Here is a 21,820-nt window from a genome sequence, read left to right on the forward strand (position 1 = left end):
TCGCGCCCTCAAGACATGGCTCTTCCAGCAAGCGGACCTGACCTAGGGTGGATTTTACATTGGGTTTTAAATATTCGGAAGACGCAACATTAAAATTCGGTTTAATTCGGTTTTAAGGGGGGGATTGTATAGATGTTCTGGTTTTAAACATGTTGTGCGCCGCCCTGAGTCCCTGTCGGGAGAAGGGCGGCATATAAATAAAATAAAATAAAATAAAATAAATATAAGGGAGTGTGGATTTACAAACTATGCATAATCATTTATTCAGGTTTTATGGAAGAATACACAGAGAGGAGCTTGCATGTTTACCTCTCTAACTGTATAAAAAAACCATCCCAACTATATGTAACAGTTCTGATACTTCTCCTCATATTCATAAAATAACGCTGGAGAAAGCAAATATATAAGCATGTGAACCAAGGGCAAAACTCATCCCCAAGGGATGGAGGACAAAAGAGTTGCCAAACTGGAGGCTTTGATAATTTAAATACCATAGTCCAGTTCTGGCCTGCATACTATCTCAACTTCTTATGAAGATAAAAGATCTTTCTCAAGTAAGGAAGCTGTTAAAACATTGTCTGACCTTGGATTTGAGAAGAAAAGAAATTGCAGACAAAACAGTGTTTGCTAACAGAAAACATTTGGTACTTGACACAAGTCTTTAGCTTTTCTCTCCATGTCTCACTGGACACAGATATATCATGCCATGCGGCCAAAGCAAGCAAGTTCAGCAATCTTCTCCAATGTAGAACTCTTCAGCCATGCTAGCAAAAATGTCAGGAGTTACTATCCCATTATATCTACGGCAGAGGTCCCCAACATTTTGGGCACCAGGGACCGGTTCCGTGGAGAGAGATTTTTCCGTGGAACGGAGGGTGCGTGGTTTTGTGTGCTGCCTGCATTCCGCAGATGGGGCTTTGCTTGTTTGTGCAGCCCAGTTGCTGGCATGCTGCGGCCCGGTACTGGTCCATGGACCGGGGGTTGGGGACCCCGATCTAGGGCATTGGGGAGTAAAGGGCTTGCTTAATCAACAAACTCTCCTGCACTGTTCTTTCAATTCTACCTTTAAACAAGAGATCTACTACCCTCAGCATCTAGCAATATGGATGCTATTAGGATGCAAAAGAGCCCCCCCCCATGTAGGCAGCAAGAGAGGAGCACAAAAAAAACCCCAAAGAATTGCCCATGGATTAGTATCAGTCCAACAGACCACACTAATAACAGTAGATGTACCCTACTTCCAAACCCATTCAGTCAATGGGAGGTGACTGGGCTTACTAATAATTGGCCCCACAATGGGGACATGTAGGATAGTGCTTTACAATCTCAGCAGTTCAAAGATGTGTGAACTTCAATTCCCAGAATTCCCTAGAGAGCATGCTGTGGAATTCTGAGAGTCGAAGATCATATGTCTTAAAGTTACTGAGGTTCCTTAAGCAATTGAGCATTTATATATATATTTGAAACTAGGTAAATCTGTCTCAGTGGGAGACCACATGTAAATTTCCAAACACACCATTTTTGTAAGTTCCATCATGGATCATGTGCTGCTTAAAGCAAATTGCACCTAAATTAATCAGTACTTAACTAAGAAAGGCAAGGTAAAAATCTACTAACTAAAATGAATGCTTTCTCTGAAGGAGCTTCTCTAAAGAAACCTAGTTTATTTTCAGTCATTATTCTACTGCTCCTTTAGAGTGCAAAATCTGTGCTGGAAGCCAAGGCAGAAGCAGGAATAAGAGTTGCAAAACCATCCTGGACCAGAGAAAAATATGTATTAATTTAACTAGAGTTAAATTTAATTAAACGCAGTCAATATCACTCTTCTCTACTTAATATGTTCTCCTTTCCTTTGCATTACAGTTAATATTTAGTATTAATACTTGGAGAGAATCTAAGGGTGCACCCAAAGTTTTAGTGGACTCCTGGGTCTTCATTTTCACAGCTTCATTATACAATATGCTTGCTGAACACACTGTGAGCTAAGCTGAGGACAGTCAATTGCTCTGTTACGGTAGGCAACGGTAGGGGGTGTCCTCCCAAGATCAACAATGTCTTCATATGAAAAACTTCCCTAGGTTGGAGCAAGAGATAAAGAGTTAAATCCCATCCCTTTCTCCAGGTGCTTCTACTTGTATTTTAAAATAAGACAACTGACTCAGATCAAAACCCCCAAAGCCAGCTGGTAAATATATAATCAAAAGGGGGCATGACTCTCATACTAATCCAGGACCTGGGTGCCAGTTTGCCTGTGAGCCCCAAACATGAACCAGGAAGCTGAGATCAACTTGCAGGACAAGAGGATGTGATGGGAAGCAACCTAAGTAATCTTGCTATTGGGCAACACAACAAAAACATTTTGTATATTGTTTGTCTTGGGGCAAGCCTTCCCTCAAGAATGCTCCCACAATTCCAAACAGGGCAGCCAGTTCCCCAAAGCGAGGAACTTAGTTTAACTGATAGTGGGGCTAATGTAACCATGATCCATCTTGTTTTGAGATCAAGCAATTTACACATTTGGCTACTCAAGATATTCGGACAATAACTTCCTTCCCACTTCCAACGCTCTGAGTCTTACATCTGTTTGTGACTAATTATTAAGGGAAGCTCATGTTAGTAATTTCTGCACATGACCAATCTTAAATGAAATTAAATTTGACCTTTGCAGACAACTCGGTACTGATAAGCAATTAATATTCTAGATACACATAATTATCTATCCAATATTATGGATAGATAATATTGCACTCTGAATTTTTCTCTAGGCAAAGGCAAATATTTGCCTGATGGGATGCTTCTGCATTCCTATCCCAACAGAAGTTCATCCAATGGAAGACATTAACAACTTCGTCTCATCTTTCAGGCATGTATTGTTTTTCTAGGCATGTCCTGTTTAATTAATGTAAAGCCTAACCATATGCAGTCCCCCTTCATGGAAAGAAGCTTTACTGAATAAAGTTCCATGGAATTTACACAGAGGCAAGTTTACATAAGTTTGTATCCAAAATCATGACACAAAGGGGAATCATTAGAGAAACAGATTATAACCAGGGGCAGGGTTGATCTCCCCTTAAAACTGGCCCCGGAATTTTGGTATCCCCAGTGAGAAGATGGGCATGCAAGTACACAAATTAAGCAACCGGGCTTGGTCTTTCCACAAATCTCAAGAAATATCAAGAGCCTGCTTGAGAGCAGGCCTTTTATTGATTTCTGTTCATCCAGAGGTTTCTTCTGTCAGTTTCCTATTCCACTGCTCTTTGTCCTTCCATACTATTGCCAATTTCTGATTAAGGTTCTGGAGTTTGATCCTGTAATTCTATTGAGGCTGCCCTCAAACGATGCTTATTCCCTCCCCACTCCATTCATGAATGCCCCCTTTATTTTTATTTTTTATTTCTTTTTGGTCTTTTTTACTTGTTACTATTATTATTGAAATGTAATTCAGTATGAATCAGTTGGTAGTAGCATCTCAGCACTTCAGTGCAGCACAACCATTCTTTTGGTAACCTGAAATATTTTGTAAGTATAAACGTGATGTGATTTTTAACTTTTCATTTCAGAGAAAAAAGAATCTGTTCTCCCTTTCCATTTTTGATATCCCTTAAATTTCTGATGAAGATACTTCCCACAAATGAGCATTGTGATCTATGTGCATTATTATCAGAATTGTCTCATTTTGTTTATGAAAGCATCTACAATGATCTTATAATGAATGTCCATGTACAAGCCATCAACCAACCCACCCATCCATTTCATGCCTGTTTCTCAACAAAAGGGGCAAATGTTGAGTCCTTTAGATTCATAATGTAGACAGTAGATAGATCAGGGTTTACATGTTAACACAATAGCAGGTAAATAGCAATATTGTGGCAGTCAATTGCAAAATAATTGTATAAAAGCATTCCTAAAAGCCAACCAAGTCTGGATAAATGTTCAACAAATAAAATCATATTATCTGTCACTTGAAAAGCAATAATAAACAGCAGTAAATTTGTTTTGAATGGTTAAAATATCCACAACGAAAGGAATTCTATATCAATTAATTGACACCATATTAATTATTTCTCTAGCTGCCTCTCAAATGTAATATAGATTAATAGATATGACTAGTTTCCTTTGTTTTGAAATTATTATTTATTATTATTACTACTACTACTATTATTACTATTATTTGCAGCAACATCAGTTTGCTCAGATGTAAATCCCACTGAAGTCTCTCTCCTAGGTAAATGCTCAGCCACTTCAATTTTCAGTTATTGTTCTGGCACAACTTTTCCCTGTTCTCACAGTATTTAGGGTAGTTTCTGATTTCCAGCAAAACATCAGTTCATGTCAGTTGTATAGAGTTTCACTGTTTCTGCTATGCCAACTGCCAAGCCTATCGGTGTGATTTTCATCTTCAAAGCATGCCTGTATCTTTTTAAAGTGCTCGGAAATAATTCAGTGGAACATAATTGTAACTAAACTCTAGAATGCTGAGCTGAGCTTAACAAGAAGCGTTTGGAAGTGAAGGTGTTGCCAAAATGGGCATAAATGATGGGTTGATTGGGTCATTCACACAAGGCCCTTGTTAGGAAAGGCTAAGAAGAGGAGAGGGGGGACAGCGACCCCAGAAGGTGTTCAACCGGTGTTCCCAGCCTCTCACTTCTCCTGCCTCCTCTCCTCCCACCTTCCCCCCAAGCCCCCACCCAGCCTCTAGCAGCCTGCGGGCGCCTACCCCGTCCTTTTATGGCGAATGCTGAGGTTGTCTTTATTGGGAGGACGGTCGGGCAGGAGGACCTCCGGGTGAGGAGAGACCTCCAGGACCGGCCCGTAAGGCCGGCTGCTGTTTCTGTCGTGCTCCTTGGCACTTTCTTCGAAGAGCACTTGGCCACTGAGCTTGTTGAAGACGATGGCGTTCATGACTGGAGGGTGGCAACGTCCTTCAGGCGAGACCAGGCCGGCTGGGTGCGGGCAGGCAGTTCCGGTCAGCGGGGACAGGCGCGCGCTGCAAAGGAGAAACCTCGGGTTACTCGGGTCCGGGACATCACCCGACGCATCGCGGAGGAGGGGAGGGGAACCAACGAGATCAAGGGCGAGAACTTGCCCGCCAAGGGAGAGCCGCCAGCAGCAGCTGCAGTAGCCGTCAGGGCTACCGAAGGAATACACGTCCCTTGACACCCCCCTCACCCCCCACCCCCCCGCAACGGGGCGGGAGAGAAGGGAGATAGAAAAGTTGCCAATATTGAAGAGCGGGCATCCGTGGCTCTTCGAGACGCCCCCGCTAAACCCAAGCCCCATGGCTGAGTTCACACGCCCCGCCAGGGCATCTCGTGGCTGGTTTAATCGGGGCTAGAGCGAAAAGCGAACCTGGGCGTTGCGCCTCTTCAAACAAGGCTTACCGCTCGGAGAGAGGAGGAAACGCGGCGCGCTTTAATCAAAGGCCGCCTCAGCTGAGCTACTGGGCGATCCTAACCTCGGTTTGCGTTTATGAAGTTTCAATGACTCTCTGCGGACTCGCCTCCTCCTCCTTCTTCTTTTTTTTTTTTTTTACCTGGCTATTTCCATCCCTTGCAGCAGCATCACTCTCTTCCACTGAATCGGAGACGAAAACCCAGCATCACCCCGCTAATTTGCCGTCGCGTCCGCGAATGAGAGACGGAAGCTCCGTCCGGAGGGCAGGCGGCTTGGGCAGGAGGGCGTAGCTGATGTGGGTGTCTGGGGGGCTCCCCTTCCCGGCCGGTCCCGTTCCCCGCCTCCTTTACACCTGTCTGCACGCCCCCTAGTGACAGGACCAATTCTTCAAGCGAACAAGGAACTTTCGCCAGAGAGTTTTCCCAATAATTAGACTGTTCCTCCCAAACACACACACACACACACACACACACACACACGTACGGATAGAAAGGGGGACAAACAGCTCTCTTTCCCACCAGGATTGCGACTTCTTCAGGTTGTTCAAAAATAGTTTGTCACTCTTTTTTTCGGAACGTTTTTGTTGTTGGTTTGTTTCCCAATCTACAGCACAGATTTTTCTGGTGTTTTTTTTCCAGCCAAGTATTAGATCTGATACAACTTTGATAAGCTTTTGTGTTTGTTTGTTTGTTTCTTTGCCTGAAAAGCAGACAGGTTTTGCAATGGAGGTGCCCACTTTGCTAATGTAAAGCTGGGGACTTGTTTTGCCTAACGTACATATTTATTTGTTTCCTTCTATTAAGGGTTCCCCCCTCCCCAAAAAATAATTTACTATTAAACTGGAACAATGGTCTATATTTTATTACTCTTAGCAGCCTCAAGCACTGTTTGTCCAGAAAAGGAGGGAGGCCACTCTAAGAAATGAACAAACGGTTATAAGCACAAATGGTTGGGGAAGCGTTTTTGCTGAAATTTGCTTTTTTTTTTTTTTTTTTTTTGCAAGACCATCAACAGACCTAGGATCCAAACTGGCGCTTCAAGGAAAAGAACAGAAACATTGACTCTCCCACTTGTGTGGTGGAGGTTTAAAAAAACAAAGGCAGTCCTGAGCAAACAAGGATGTGCCTGCACCCCTGCATTTGAGAATGTACACGCATTAAATCCCATGTGAATGCATGGGACTTGTGAATGCGTGGGAGCCTTTCTTTTTTCCCTGGGTGCTTTAAACCACTCGAGGATTCTGCCTATCAAGCAGATACATCTGTCCCAAGCTTAAAATATTCTGCTATGTTCTCGATTTGGATATAAATAAATATGTGTGAATACAGCACTTGAGTGTCATAGTAAAACTCCAGGATTATTATGAATTGTTTTTGAACAACCGGGATTTAAATCAGCTTTTCTTGTCTGTAAATGTGAACACCTACAGAAAGGTACGCCAACACACGTTTACGATCTGACCTTGTCTACTTTTGAACTTAAGCCGGATCAGACCTTGTTAGTACTTGGATGGGAGACTGAGGGGAAATCCCAGGACTGTAGGCTAATTGAGAAATAAGGGGAAAAAATCACAGGGAAAAAAAGGAAGACAAACCACTGTACTGTTCCCAAGAACATTCCATGGACGTCCCTACAAGCTTCTGGAAACAGATCTCACTTTGTGATGGGAAATTCTTCAAACAGGGTCAACCTTTGCAAGTTTAGCAGAAAGCAAGACTCACTGAACTCAGTCGGATTTAGTCCCAACTGACTGTTGAATTGTAGCCAAATGTTATTTTAGTTTAGTTTAGAAACCTGCACAGGATATCATTGGTAGGTTCCCCCCAACTTCCCCCCTCCCACCTTCACCCTTCACACACCGCAAGTAATTAAACAAATACAAAGGTGGAAATTTTGACGCACCTCGCAGATAGGGGCCATTGGCTCAGGGACCCTGGATTCACCCAGACCAATTGAGAAGCATGCCCATAAGCATTCACATATGATTTACTAATATGGATAAAAAGTGTCTGATCAAATATCACATACCTCCGAGATTTGAAGACCAGTCTGATAGAGGAAGGTGGGCATCAGAAATAGAAGAGAGACATCCAGAGTGGACTATGGTTAAGGGAAGAAACCGGAGGGGGAGGGGTGGAGGAGGGCTCTTCCCAATCAGAAAAAGAAAGGCACGTGATGCTGCCTGTCCCTATGGGTGCTCATTGCTAGAGATAAGGCTAATTACAGTCTCGGCTGCAAACGCAAGTCATGAGCTTGTTTAACCACGTTTTACTAATAACTATCGTTGGTTTGCTTCACAACGACTTTGTGTATAATGGCCTGGTGATCACCACACACCATTCCACCCTCCAGTTGCACCCTGGTTTAAAGCCTGTTGGGTAGACTCAGCCAGAGAGATGGCAGGACAGGAAGAGGAACAGAGGCGAAGTCTGCAAAAGATGCGCAGAAAGAGACGCAGCCAAACAAACTTGGAAAACTCGTTTCTGAAATGCGTGTGCATTAAGGGTTTTTCCAAGGCTGAAGGGGCCGCCTTTGAGAGGCGAGATAAGTTTATCAACTTGTCCAGCTCCCATCCATGACAAGAAAACGAAGCATCGCCCAAGCAGAAAGCGCGTTCAGATTCACATCTACGCGTTTCTGGGTGGGGGAAGGCGGAGAGATGAAAACAGAGTCCCGGGTGGCGTCGTCGGCCTTGCTCTGCTTCTTCCCGTCCTCCCCAGCGCTGCGCTCCCCTCTTTATTCCAGCCCAACCTTTAATTTTGCTACCGGCTCGCCTTCGCTTCGTCAGAACCCACGCAGGGAGCTTTTCGCGGCCGGAGCTCCCTTTGGCCTCTCTGCTGACCAAAGCCATTGAAGAGATCCCGCGCCAACAGCGCCCCACCCTCGCGCCATCCCCATCCCAAAGAAACTAAGCCTTCGCCACCTCCAGGAGTCGCGCCACCTTCGCCTCACTCTCCACTCCAAAAAAACTTTGAAGTAGCCACTGTCAATATTTGCGAGGATGTTGTTCAGACTCCTTTCGGATTTGTCCGCAAGAAAAACACGCTGTGGACGCGCGTCGGCCTGGCAGGCCGCTCTGCGGGTCGGCGGGGGACTGGCCTCCAAGGCAATGGGACAAGCGCTACTGGACCAAAAGAGGACAGGAACCTGCCGGCGCTCTGGGCCCAGACAACAGACAACTCTCGCGCCCCCCACAGTCCCCTTCGGTCCTCCGCCCTCGCCAGGTGCCTGCCGGCCAGCCCTCGGGACTTTGCCCAAGAGCGAATCTGACACCGGAAAGACCACTGTCATATTTCAAGCACCACACAGGTCTTCCTCTGGTGGGGATGCGACCTTTTACAAAAAAGATAAAAGAAAGAAAAGCCTCCGGGCACCATCAAATTACCCCGTTAGGATGGCCTCAGCTGAACCAGCGGTACTTTCCCCAGAGTTAAACGGTAGCATCTTGGGTTGCCTCTGAGGGCGTCCAAAGAACCTTCCTTCACTCCTCTGAAGCCGCCACCACTCGAAGGCCTCGGTCTGGTTCATGTTCGCCGGACTCTTCTCTTCCCGACAAAGGCGTTCCCACGCGTGCTCCAGGTGAACCAGGGTGGTCCCCTTCCGGCAGAACCAAAAGAAGTTAGAAACAAGCCCGTCGGGGCGATAATAATCCTATTGCAATTTGTAACCAGTAACTCAGAGCCACTGCCGAAATATAAATAGTTTCCACTAATTAAGTCGAAACATGCGTATTTCAAAATCTAGAGCACGCGAATTTCAAATATCCGGAGAACATCCAGTTTGCGAAAGTCGCATCAATCGTGTCTAGATGTCTCAAGCTCCTTGTTTAAGGCACAATACAGAGCGGCGCTTAAAAGACACGGGTCATTGGTGGGAGTGGTGGGAGAACAGCACGCAGGAAAAGGCGACGACCGCTTCCCGCAGCGGGACCCAGTTTCCGCAAAGGTCGCCGCAAATACCACCAGCCCGCTCCTCGCAAGCGCTCCTCCGCCGAGGCCCCATCAACTTTCGCAGAAATGCGGATGCGCACTCTGGAGAACAGACGGCGCCTAACGGAGGATGCTGCGCCGACTCCCTCGGATGATTCTCCTGCGGATCTGCGCGTCCCAAACTCGCCTAATACCGGTAGAGGTGCGGCAGTTCCGCTCAGAAACGGGACAAGGCGCAGTTCACTTGTGCCATTAGTGATGGTGGGTTTACGAGATCAAGCGCCGGGCCTGCCCCCAGTCAGCAAACAGAAAGGCAAAAATAAAAGCACCCGCTTCCCTTAGGACGCCGAGCAGGATCTTTTGCGCACCTTCTCCCCACCGCCTCTGGTTGCTATTACTATGAATCTTATTAACTTGGGGTGTGGGGAGTGGTGGGGGTGGGGGTGATGGGGGATGCTTCTGGCAGGGAAGGCGTTCGGGCTGTATTCTCAGTAATATTGTTTTTAGACAGAGAAGCCGCTCAACTCCTTGAAGGACGCGGCTCGTTTCAAACGGGAAAGAACAGGGAGAGAAGTCGCGCGCGCTAGGCGAGCGGGACCGCTGAGCCGCGGCGAAACCGAGCGCTTACGAAGACTAGGTCGCGCCCGGACTTGGTGGACACGGCCGGCGGACTCACTAGCTCTCCCTTTGGACGGCAAAACCTTAGCGACCTTTCACCTGTAGCCCCACCGCCCTGCCAGGATTCCCACTTTCTTTCCCCCGTCGGAACCGCAAGAGACCAGCTGCGGACAGAGCCTTTATCTCTTGCCAAAGGAAGGCGGAGGAAAACCGGGACGGGGAGAGCTTGCTGGTACAGAAGGACCACTCTGTGCCTGAAGGTGAGGTTGAGATAGGTCTGCGGGGACGGGCCCCTTCCCCCCCCCTCCCGTTGCCTTGGTTCAGGTCAAGCTCTGCAAGCGCGCGCGCGCGTCCTCTCCCACTCCCGGGGATGCCTCCAGCGGTCAGTACCTGGCGGCTGTTGGGAGCTGCGATGGCTGCGGAGCCGGGATTCGGTCTGACTGCGCGCTTGTTCGTCGGTTTGCTTGGCTCCGCTCTTCCCTGCTCCCATCCCAGCTCCCGCCACACGCTTTCGGCACGCACACCGCTCGCGAGAGTTCTCGCCCCGCGGCGGCGGCTGCTCGTCTTTATTGTCCAGACCGGAGCGCCCTAGCCCGGGAACATGAATAGCCGCGTCTTCTCATGTTTCCCCTTTGGCTAGCTCAGTCTGCGAACATCGTACCATTGTCGTATGCAGCTTCAGGGGCCGCGGCGGTCTGCGAAGCCCGCGGCGGTGTCTGTCAAAAGGACAGGGAGGGACCCAGGCGAGGTGGAGAGCGCGGCGGGACCGTGGACCGGAGGAGGATCGCGGTAGTTGCATGTCTTTCAGGCGACTCCTGTCCTGTCCAAGGCGGACAAAGGACGAAAAGAAATTAAACATGACTCTTCTGGCTGGTAGAATTATCTGCCAAGAGGATCAAAAAGCTGAAGGAGAGCCGAGAGACACTTCGCTATTTCGCTGTGTTTTCCCGACCTAGTACTTTCCAAATCGTCTTGGACACCAGTGGCCACAAGCTTCAGTCGTTCTAAAAGATGAAGAGCAACATAATCTGGGAATCCTAAAAGCTGCAGTCTGGGAGAGACCCAATCTGGAAAGGTGATTGCCCGAGTAGTGGATGCTTACGGTGCATGACTGCTCAGAAGTAACCCTATTGAGTTTAATTCTACCTGTTCCCAAAGGGTGCAAGATCCTGGCCTCTTTAGGCTCAAAAGAGATAAATCAGAACAGATTAAACACAGAGATTTATGGAGGAAGCTAGTGAATTTTGCAAAGTTGTAACCTGTTTCTATATACTTTACACTGATTTGTGAGCTCATCGGAAAGATAAGGGAAGTCCTGGAGAAGGCAGAACATTCTGCTCACTCTGGAGATGGAATGAAAGGAAGTTGAAACAACCCAAAATGATCCAGGGACTCGAACAGGCATCTAGCCATATCAAAAGGGTCACTTTTCACTGATCTTTCACCTTAAGGAGGTGGGCAGCAGAGATCTCTCTTTCCACCATAATAATAATAATAATAATAATAATAATAATAATAATAATAATAATAATAATAATAATAATAATAATAATAATAATAATAATAATAATAATAATAATAATAATAACAATAATAATAATAATAATAAAGTTGGAAGGGACCTTGGAGGTCATCTAGTCCAACCCCCTGCTCAGGCAAGAAACCCTATACCATTTCAGACAAATGGCTGTCCAGTCTCTTCTTAAAAACTTCCAGTGTTGGAGCATTCACAGCTTCTGGAGGCAGGTTGTTCCACTGGTTAATTGTTCTAACTGTCAGGAAGTTTCTCCTTAGTTCTAGGTTGCTTCTCTCCTTGATTAGTTTCCATCTGTTGCTTCTTGTCCTGCCTTCAGGTGCTTTGGAGAATAGCTTGACTCCCTCTTCTTTGTGGCAGCCCCTGAGATATTGGAACACTGCTATCATGTCCCCCCTCGTCCTTCTCTTCATTAAACTAGACATACCCAATTCCAGCAGCCGTTCCTTATATGCTTTAGCCTCCAGTCCCCTAATCATCTTTGTTGCTCTCTAGAGTCTCAACATCTTTTTTACATCGTGGTGACCAAAACTGAATGCAGTATTCCAAGTGTGGCCTTGTAAAGTGGTATTAATATTTCACGTGATCTTGATTCTATCCCTCTGTTAATGCAGCCCAGCACTGTGTTGGCCTTTTTGGCAGCTGCAGCACACTGCTGGCTCATATTTAAGTGATTGTCCACAAGGACTCCGAGGTCCCTCTCACAGTTACTACTGTTGAGCAAGGTACCCCCTATACTATACCTGTACATTTGGTTTTTCTTGCCTAAATGTAGAACCTTACTTTTTTCACCATTGAATTTCATTTTGTTCGATAGCGTCCAGTGTTCAAGTCTGTCCAGATCCTCCTGTATCCTAAGCCTGTCTTCTGGAGTGTTGGCTATTCCTGCCAGCTTGGTGTCGTCTGCAAATTTGATGATTTCCCCATCTATCCCCTCGTCCAAATCGTTGATGAAGATGTTGAAGAGCACTGGGTCCAGAACAGAGCCCTGGGGCATCCCACTACACACTTCCCTCCATGTAGATGCGGTTCCATTGAGGACCAAACGCTGAGAAGGCCGGTCAGCCAGCTACAGATCCATCTGGTGGTGATGCTGTCTAACCCACATTTTTCTATCTTTTCAAGTAGTAGGTTGTGATCTACTGTATCATATGCCTTACTGAAGTCCAAGTAAATTATATCCACAGCATTCCTCTGATCCACTAATTTTGTCACTTGGTCAAAGAATGCGATAAGATTTGTCTGGCGTGATCTGTTTTTGACAAACCCATGTTGGCTTTTAGTAATGACTTTGTTTGCCTCTAGGTGTTCACTGATTTGTTGTTTGATTATCTTTTCCAGAATCTTCCCAGGTATCGAGGTCAGGGTGATAGGTCTGTAATTTCCTGGGTCCATTTTTTTTCCTTTTTTGAAGATGGGAACTACATCAGCTCTTTTCCAGTCCTCTGGTAGTTCCCCTGTGCTCCAGGATCTTTGAAAAATATAGTTCAGTGGTTCTGAGATCACATCTGCCAGTTCCTTGAGAACCCTGGGGTGTAATCCATCTGGTCCTGGTGATTTGGACTCGTCTAGGCTGGACAGGTGCTCACTTACCGTTTTCTTGCCTATCTTAACTTGCGTTTCTATTCTGTTTTTTATGACACTATTTTTGGTAGGTTGGTCTTTTTTTCCCCTTTGTGTTTTTCCCTTTATTTGTTCATTCATAAGTCTATCACTATATATCTAAATCTAGTGTGCCCTCTTGGATGATAATATAAAGGTATTTTGAGTATGGCTGTGTATGATGGGCCCTGTACACACGTGCTCATGCTGGATTTACAGACATAGCATATGCTGCATAACTTGAATACAAGTTCTTCCAGCTAAAGTTTAAATCAACATCCCCAACTTGGTGGACTTCAGATATGTTGGGTTTTTCATGTCTGCAATGCCTGGTTGAAATGCAGGCTTAAAACATTTTGCAGTTGCCTCAAAAATTATGACAAATCATCAAGTTCCAAAAGATGGGATAGGCCTGGGTGGGAGGAATGAGTTTAACTGAAAAACCTTGACTTGACTTCCTGCAAGAGTTATTCTTAAGTTGTTTCTACTGAGTCCACTGGTGGGCGGGAAAGTTTGTTCCAAGTAAAGAATTGTCCTTGACCGATCAGCAGATAAATAGCATATGGATTACCACTGGCTGAATTCAGCAGCTCCACTAAATTAGATTCTGTATTGTTTAATGTAGATCCCATTTTGGCTCCAGAAGCAAAGAGTGGCTTTTATAGAGGTCTCAATTTTTTTCTTCACAGCAATGCTACGGAACACCTTGGATGACGGGGTGTAACTACTCTTGAATCATTCGGTAAGTTTTAATAAAGTAAGGATGGAAAGAATTGGGCAACAATTCAAAAAAAGGCTGTGACACTAAATGCACACATTTATAAGTAGCCCCAATGAATTCACTAGGATGAGTAAACTCTCATAGGAGTGGGAAGTTCCACGTTAGTTTCCAAAGTGAGAAAATCCTGATGAACTCCTTGCATAAAAGTTGATGTTCTTCTCATGGAGCAAACCATAGGAAGTGAGGAAGCCATATTTTTGTAGCAAAGCAAGCCTTTTATCCAGCAGAGGACACTTATACCCCTTAGATTTTGCTGAGCTGCAACTCAGCAATCCCATCAGCATTGTCAAGAGAAAAGGAAATTGGAACTTGTAGTTATCAGCATCAAGAGAACCACAAGTTTCCCATGATTTTAATAACCACGTGGCTTTTCTATATACTTTGCTAAAAGTATAAAGCAATGAAGGCTCAGTACGGTAGAAAAGAGAACTTATTAGTGAAAAAGTGAGTACTGGATAATATATATTTGTGTTTGTGCGCGTGCACACATGCCTGCATACACACACACACACACACACACACACACACACACACGTGAGTCATTATTGAGTTCTAGTAACTGCCTGGAACTAGTCCCTGTTGTTTTCTTGGCAAGATTTTGAAGTGATTTGCCATTGTTTCCTTCCTAGGGCTGAGAGAATGAGACTGGCCCAACGTCACCCAGCTGGCTTTGTGCCTAAGATGGGACTAGGACTCAAGGTGTTCTGAACTCTAGTCTGATACCTTAATTTAATTTATCAAAAATTGGATAAATGCTTTTTTTAGAAGCCAGTACCACAGAGCACATGAAGCAGAAGATTAGGTTGTCCAAAGTTAGATGCCTTGTTCTCCACAAATCAGAGATTAGGTGGATTGTTCACAACAATTCACACCCACCTTCCCCGGCAATATATAACAGAACATATAAGAGTAGCTTGACCATGAGATGGGCGGCAAATAAATAAACAAATAAACAAACAAACAAATAAATCACTTTTTTATTGGATACGGGGGTCTTATTCTGCGAAAGTGATAAATGTATGAGTATTTCCTATATTATATTTTACATTATGTCAAACATATGGAACTTAAAACCTTTCAGACTGCAATAGTATTTTCAAATAGTGCATAATGTACTATATCCCCCTCTTCTCATGCAATGTTTTCTCAGCCAGTATCCCAGTTATTAGACTATTATTGCTTTTAATTCCAATTAAGATTTTTGGGAAAGTTGGCAGTAGTTCAGTATTTTCAGCAGCCTGGCCCATAATGATTCAGTTTGCTGGACTAAATGGGAAAGTACACAACTGTGTCAGATAGCAGTTTGTTGAGCTCACAACTATAAGTAAATGATAGTGGAAATATTATCTATTAAAGTTTTAATGTGTTAGTATTTACACTGTTCTAAGGAAAATTTGGTACCAATTATGTCTTTATTTATTCAATCAATCTCTAGTCTATAGCCAATCATCTGAGCCAAGTGATTCTGGGCAGCTGACACTTCTGAAACTATAAAACAATTAAAACAATTTAAAACAATAAAAACTCCAAACAATAAATACATACAGCAGCCAAGATAACTAACCAACTAATATAAAAGTCATGAAACAGAGCCCTTAATACAATCTGAGCCTAGGCCAGGAGTAGGCAACCTTGACTCTTTTATGACTCGTGGACTTCAACTCCCAGAATTCCTGAGCCAGCCATGCTGGCTCAGGAATTCTGGGAATTGAAGTCCACGAGTCATAAAAGAGCCAAGGTTGCCTACCTCTGGCCTAGGCCCTGGTACATAGTCAAGTTCTTAAAGCCTTACCAACAGAGTTGGGCCATTTTAATTTCTAACGGGAGACTATTCCACAAGGCAGGGGATGTAGCAGAAAAGGCCTGTCTTTTAGTTTCCACCAGTTGATACTCTTTGGCTGAGAGGATTTGCAGCAGGCCCAATCTGCTGGATCGAATTGGATGGGTAGAAAAAGATTATCCCTCAGCTAACCTGGTTCAAAGCCAGGTCGGGCTTTAAAGGTGACAATCAGCACCTTGAATTGCAACCAGGAACACACTGGTGACCAGTACAGCTCCCATGATAATGGGGGGTCACACGTGCCATTTATCTGACACCATTTATTACCCACCAATGGAATAACTTAAAAAATATTGGTGAACTCACTCTTCATAAATATTTGAAACCGACTTATCTAGCTTTTAAGCTTCAATAGCTTTATCTAGCTATTATCATATTTTCAAATGATTCTGTGGGTTTTTAAAAGCAAAAATATATACAGTTCATAAAAAATTACTTTCAGTTTTAAGGAAAAAATATAGGACATTAATAGAAAAAATATGAGAGAGTTGTATTGTTTGAACTGCTGTTCCATACTCTCCTTTAATACTTCCAAGAAGCAGAATATTTATTTTGCTACAACTGGAAGTGGAATATTTCTTTCATTCACCCTGTCTTATTTATACATTTTCTTGTTTTGGTTTTCACTTGCTTTTTCATGAGCATACTCATTTTCTAAGTATGGCCTTCAGTTTACTATAAAGATCCATGTCTAAAGTGCTAATATTAAATGTTGGGATAAGTTGTGTAGATTTCCCTTCTAATTTGGCTGTGTCCGTACTGTGTGCTAATCATATATTTCTGTGCAGCATAACAATATGCTGGCAGAGCTTACCGATGTTGAGTCCTATCATTGGGCACTGAATGCTGTCCTTGATTTACCAAAAGATGCTAGACACTTCCATTCCAAACTTTGCATGATATCCTGGAACATTAAATCATTATATGAGATTTAAACTCTTGTGTTTTGAAAGGCCCTGAAGACCTGGTTCTTCACCCAGGCATTTGGTAAGTAAGAATGAAGTCCCCCTTTCTTTGTCTTTGTTCCCATCTGTTAGTTATCTTCCATCTTTATTCCTTTTTGTGTTGTTTTAAACTGTCCAGAACATTATTATTAAGGTTGGTTGCACAGTTAGCTATGCAGATGTTTAGACTGGATTTGGCATTTTTAGCCACCAATTGAGTCCTCCACAAGAACCTGGGAATCCTGGGATAGACAGATGTTGCTGTTAATAATATTAAAGGGTGCAGAATGTAAGTTGTTCCAAGAAAAGCTGCCTTTTGCAATTGACCAATGATAATTCTGTTAATGCTGATGGTTTTCAAGTGGTGCTGCAGATGTTTGGGGATTGCACCCAAAGCACCTATTAAGATTGACTAAGATTGCTTTCTTTCTCTTTCCTATAGATAACTGTTAACTCAAGAATGGCATGTGGCAAATGTTTGTCTGTTTGAATTCTAAAGTCCCACAGCACTTTAGCTTCTTTATTTTCTGTTAGTTTGCCTACTTTGTAGTCCCACCAGTTCTTGCTTGCAGGCAAATAGATTTCTTGCAGGTATTCCAAGGCATCATTGTTGCTACTTTGTCATGCTGTTATTTGTAATCAATCTATATGATCTTCTTGCAACAGCTAACCAGGTGGTCCACTGTATCTTCAGGTTCTTTGCAGAGGTGGCTTCTCAAGATTGGGTCTTGTTCTCAAGATTGGGTCTTGTACAGCCAGAATTAACCTCCCTGCCTCTTTCTTCAACTTTCCTGCTTTTAGCCGTTGCCTAGCCTTGTTATCTACTTTGCCTGCTAGTTTTTTATGTACTCACCATGTAACAAGAGTGGGCAACTAAATTTCATTTTTGATGTGTGCCGTTGTGCCCACAGTAAAAAATGACAATAAAGGTTATCTTATCTTATCTTATCTTATCTTATCTTATCTTATCTTATACTTTGCCTTGCCATGTATCTTTTCTATTTTTGTTTGGTCTTTCTTACAGGCCACTTTGGTCTCTTTGGTATTCAGTAAGCCTCCATGGTGTATTAGCTTTAGGGCATCTTCACTGTCCTTCAGCTATTCCAATGCTCATTTTACTTCTTCAGCTATCTGGCATATTTGCAACATTCCATGCTCTTTTACTTGCCATATACCATTGAATCTATCAGCATCACTCTGTTCTTCTTATTGTTATAATTATTTCATCAAACCTGCAGCCTGCTCACAGATACTGGTAGCAAATTGTACCTTTGTGGATACTCGTCATTGTCATCCAATTCCATTGGAACCTAATGGAGTTGGCAACTTTTCTTTGCTGCTAGAAACATAACACCTGGATGTACTTCCACGAAGATGGAGTTCCCCCTGAATCAGAAGTTTTGTTTATTTGATCAGCCTTTTAATTCCAGGATGCTTTTCACATTGATTATCCTTTTCCAACTCGGTGATCTCTGAATTGCTTGGAAGTGAAATTACTATTATGCCGAGGCAGATGGTTGAAAGCTGGAAATTCTGAGGATTGCAGGCTTAACAGAGTTGAAGGATAATAGATTGGGGTAGATGGGCAGATGGTGGCCATGGATGAACATTCAAATACTGAATCAATTTTATTACCTGATTGAAAACAAATTTGAGGAAAGGTAAGGATGTAGGTGGAGTTCAATATTTGAAAATCAAATTGGAAAAGAAAATGCAAACAAAAGTTGTGAAGAAAATGATATGCCCAAGATAGTGGAACAGCAGGAGAAATTGGCATCAGTGCAACACCAGCCACAATTTTAAGACACACCAAATAATCCCATGTAACATTTTACTGTGGACACATACAACTACTATTCATTTCTATAATGCATTCATTAAATCACCATTTGGAAAAAAAGTATTTAATGAAACAAGTTTAATTCCTGTTTCTATTTTCAGAACTTGTTTAACATGGGATCCAGAATAGAGATGTGTTTTTAATGAATAGTATTCTATCAAAACGGCACTGAAAACCACTTTCTAATTGTGGCCCATTTATATACCTTCCTTTCCCCAATGGGGGGGGGGTCAAGAATGGGAGGGTTCACTGGCAAAAATCTACTCAGAACTACCAAAGGTTTGTGGGAAAGTGTTCCATATTCAAGGGCTTGAATTAATGAAGCCACACCTAAAGGCAAGTATGAAAGGCACTCAGGAATTGTAGCACCATTGGCAAAAGCAAATGCTGGGCAAGAAATGATTGTGAGTGAGAGGCTGACTAATGATCAGTTTGAGGGGAATCCCTGTGACTCTCAGAATATATCTCTGATCAAACCCACCATAAGGTAGCTACAGTACATTTACCTAAAAGGTATTGATTGACAACATGATCCAGATTTAACACAATTTGAAGACATATTATAATGGGATAGTTCTGGCTTAAGGGGGGGGGGGATTAAATACTTTTAAACCAGCGGGGAAGCACTGTAAATCAGGACATGGCATATGAGTTATAATGTTAATTTGCTGATAATTAGAAAAGATAAAAGCAAATGACTGTTCTTAATAAAAGGGTAAAGAGGTGAGAATTGAACTTTGTATATAATTTCATCCATTGGGGCAGACATGACTGTGCTATTTAAACATAGCTACTTTATTCCCAGTTGAGCTCCATTTACCAGCTAAGGGATTTTAAAATTAATTTTAATACCAAGGAGCAACACCAATATTTCTTTACTAGAATTGAATTACAGCATTTTTATTCACTGCATTGTGGCAAGGACTAACTTGTATAAATCTTACTACTCATTGCAAACTCCCTGCATCGAAGACCTGTCACAACAGCTATTACAGGACAGTCTCTGAATATGTCAAAGGCCCACAGTGTGTTTATTTCAAACCATAATGTAGTTGGCAATCTACATTATGGATAGCTTTTCACATCATAGTAAGCCAAACAAACCACATTATGGCTTAGTGTGACTTGTGAACTTACCACCATGGTTTGTGATTTAGTGTATTCAGCAAATTAGTCAATTGTGGTCTATTCAAGAAATAAATAATAGTTAAGCAAACTGTGGTTTAGCAGGATGTGTGACTCTGGTCTATAGTTTGGGATGAATACTGCTAGGATAATGTTCATTCTAAACAAGGAAAAGGACAATGAAAAAGAACCATAAAAAAGTCCAGTAGAATATTAGTTTGATTCATCAAATGTTAATACATTTTCAGACAGATGATCTCAAAGAATACATTTATTTGGTTCCATCTTAAGGAAGCCTTATTGCAATATTCCCCAGACTGATGTTTTTCAGATGTATTTGCTGGAATTTCTCCCAAAATTTAGGACTATGTATAAATCAGTCAATTACCATAAAGATGACTGAGAGCTCTTAAGCAATGAAACATTGCGCTTTCTGAGGTTTTGAGAGCTCCATCGCTGCAAGTTTTCGAGAAAAGCCCGCTTATCTGTTTGTCTAGAATGGTATAAGGATCCTTGCAATTGGATTGGAAGACCTCCAAGATTCCTTCCAACCCTGTGATTCTAAGATCCTGATAATCTCTCGCCAGAAATCTCATCCCAACACCTCCATCTGCTCAACAGGATGGCAATTCTAGTTTATTGTTGCTGCTTTAAGTAAGGGTTCCTAAGTGTTTTATAAATGCAAAACATTATGATGAGTGCTTGTAGGTCGGTGAGATACTTTGAAAGAAGGAATAAGAGTTATGCAAATTCCCAAGTTATAACTCATGCCTTCTTACATCAGCCTGTTCTCTTCTGGCTAGTTATCTAACAAGGTGCTGAACCTGAGAAAGGAAAAAAGTGACACAGTGACGGGCCCGACCAAGTAGCCTTTATAGAATCTCTAAAACCTAATGATCTTTTATGCAATTCCAGCATTGTTGTGTGAAAGCTTGTGAAGCAACGCTCCCTCCCGGTGAAAAACAGAGGAGTCTATTAAAGGCTCAGCCAAGAAATCCTAGGGTATAGAACCTGAACTGGCTGCTGTCATTGATTTATTACAAGAGCTTCCTGGTTCAGCCTGGTATTCCGTCTCTTTGACATCTGCATTGCTGTGTTCTGCTCACCATCCATCCCTCATTTCCTGTGGTTTGTTTGACTTTCGCCTTTGCTTTTCATTCTGACTTCTGTCCCCGTATACAACAACAAAGATATCAAACTCATGAATTCCATATTATGAATTCCACACGTTCATAAGTATGCCTTCAGTAAAACATGGTATGTCCGTTGAAAATTCGTGTACTGTTCGAGACCTTGTTATGGTGCATTAAAGCCTGAAGAACAATCATTTAGATCCAAAAGGATGCAGAATCTTTTTGTACCAACAAGGGAAAACATTCACCTCCATTATTTTTTTCTACTATGCTATTTCAATTATTTACTGGATGGGTTCATATATCACACTCTAGCACACTAAAGATAGTTCTCTCAGAGGTGCTGGATTTGTTTTCCTTTGAGAAAGAAGATGTTTCACTTCTTATCCAAGAAGCTTCATCGGTTGTTCCTAAAGATTGTTCCTTTCTGTGAATCTATCCAAATCACAGTTTGTGGCTTAGCATGCATGTATTCTGAGAATACAATAAATTTTGACTTATTCAACTAATCACACATCACCGAACCATGGATTAGTAAACACATCAGAAAAGACTTTATCATCAATTACAAAAGTTCCATTTTTGAAATTGATGAGGCTGACTATTCCTCATTTTAGTCCATTGGCAGGTTCTCTAGTTTACTTTCTAGAAAATAGACACATTTTCAAACTATTAATTGGGTAGTAGCAATGCCATTTTTGTTTTATGTGGAACTTAGAAACATTTTTCTAAATAAAGATATATTGGAATTTGATATTATATTTTGTGGGTTGCCATTAACCTATTATTACTATCATCTCTTGTTATTATTATTATTATTATTATTATTATTATTATTATTATTGCTAGCTTTATAGACTGGATCTGACATTTTTATCCATTTATTGAGTCCTTCCCAAGGACTAGGGATAGGCAGTTGTTATTGATGATGGTAAAGGTATGGTTGCACAATGTAGGCTGTTCCAAGTAAAGGTGCCTTTTGCAATTGACAGATAATGATTTTGTAAATGCTGATAGTATTCAAGTGGTGTTCCACCTGTTTTGGGATTGCAACAGGTGGTACTATAATGGTACAATCAT

General features: G+C 42.7%; 1 protein-coding gene across 1 annotated transcript in view; it reads right to left on the reverse strand.

The window, feature by feature from the left end:
- MKX (mohawk homeobox) overlaps positions 1-4,902 on the reverse strand; it is a 53,384-nt gene extending 48,482 nt beyond the window's left edge. The window contains exon 1 of the mRNA XM_015810673.1: positions 4,718-4,902. Coding sequence (XP_015666159.1) covers positions 4,718-4,902 — 185 coding nt within the window. The remainder of the gene's footprint in view (positions 1-4,717) is intronic.
- Positions 4,903-21,820: the final 16,918 nt, after the last annotated feature.

This window comes from Protobothrops mucrosquamatus, unplaced genomic scaffold, assembly GCF_001527695.2.
Source record: "Protobothrops mucrosquamatus isolate PMUCROS unplaced genomic scaffold, P.Mucros_1.0 scaffold13, whole genome shotgun sequence".
In the NCBI taxonomy this organism is placed as follows: Eukaryota; Metazoa; Chordata; class Lepidosauria; order Squamata; family Viperidae; genus Protobothrops; species Protobothrops mucrosquamatus.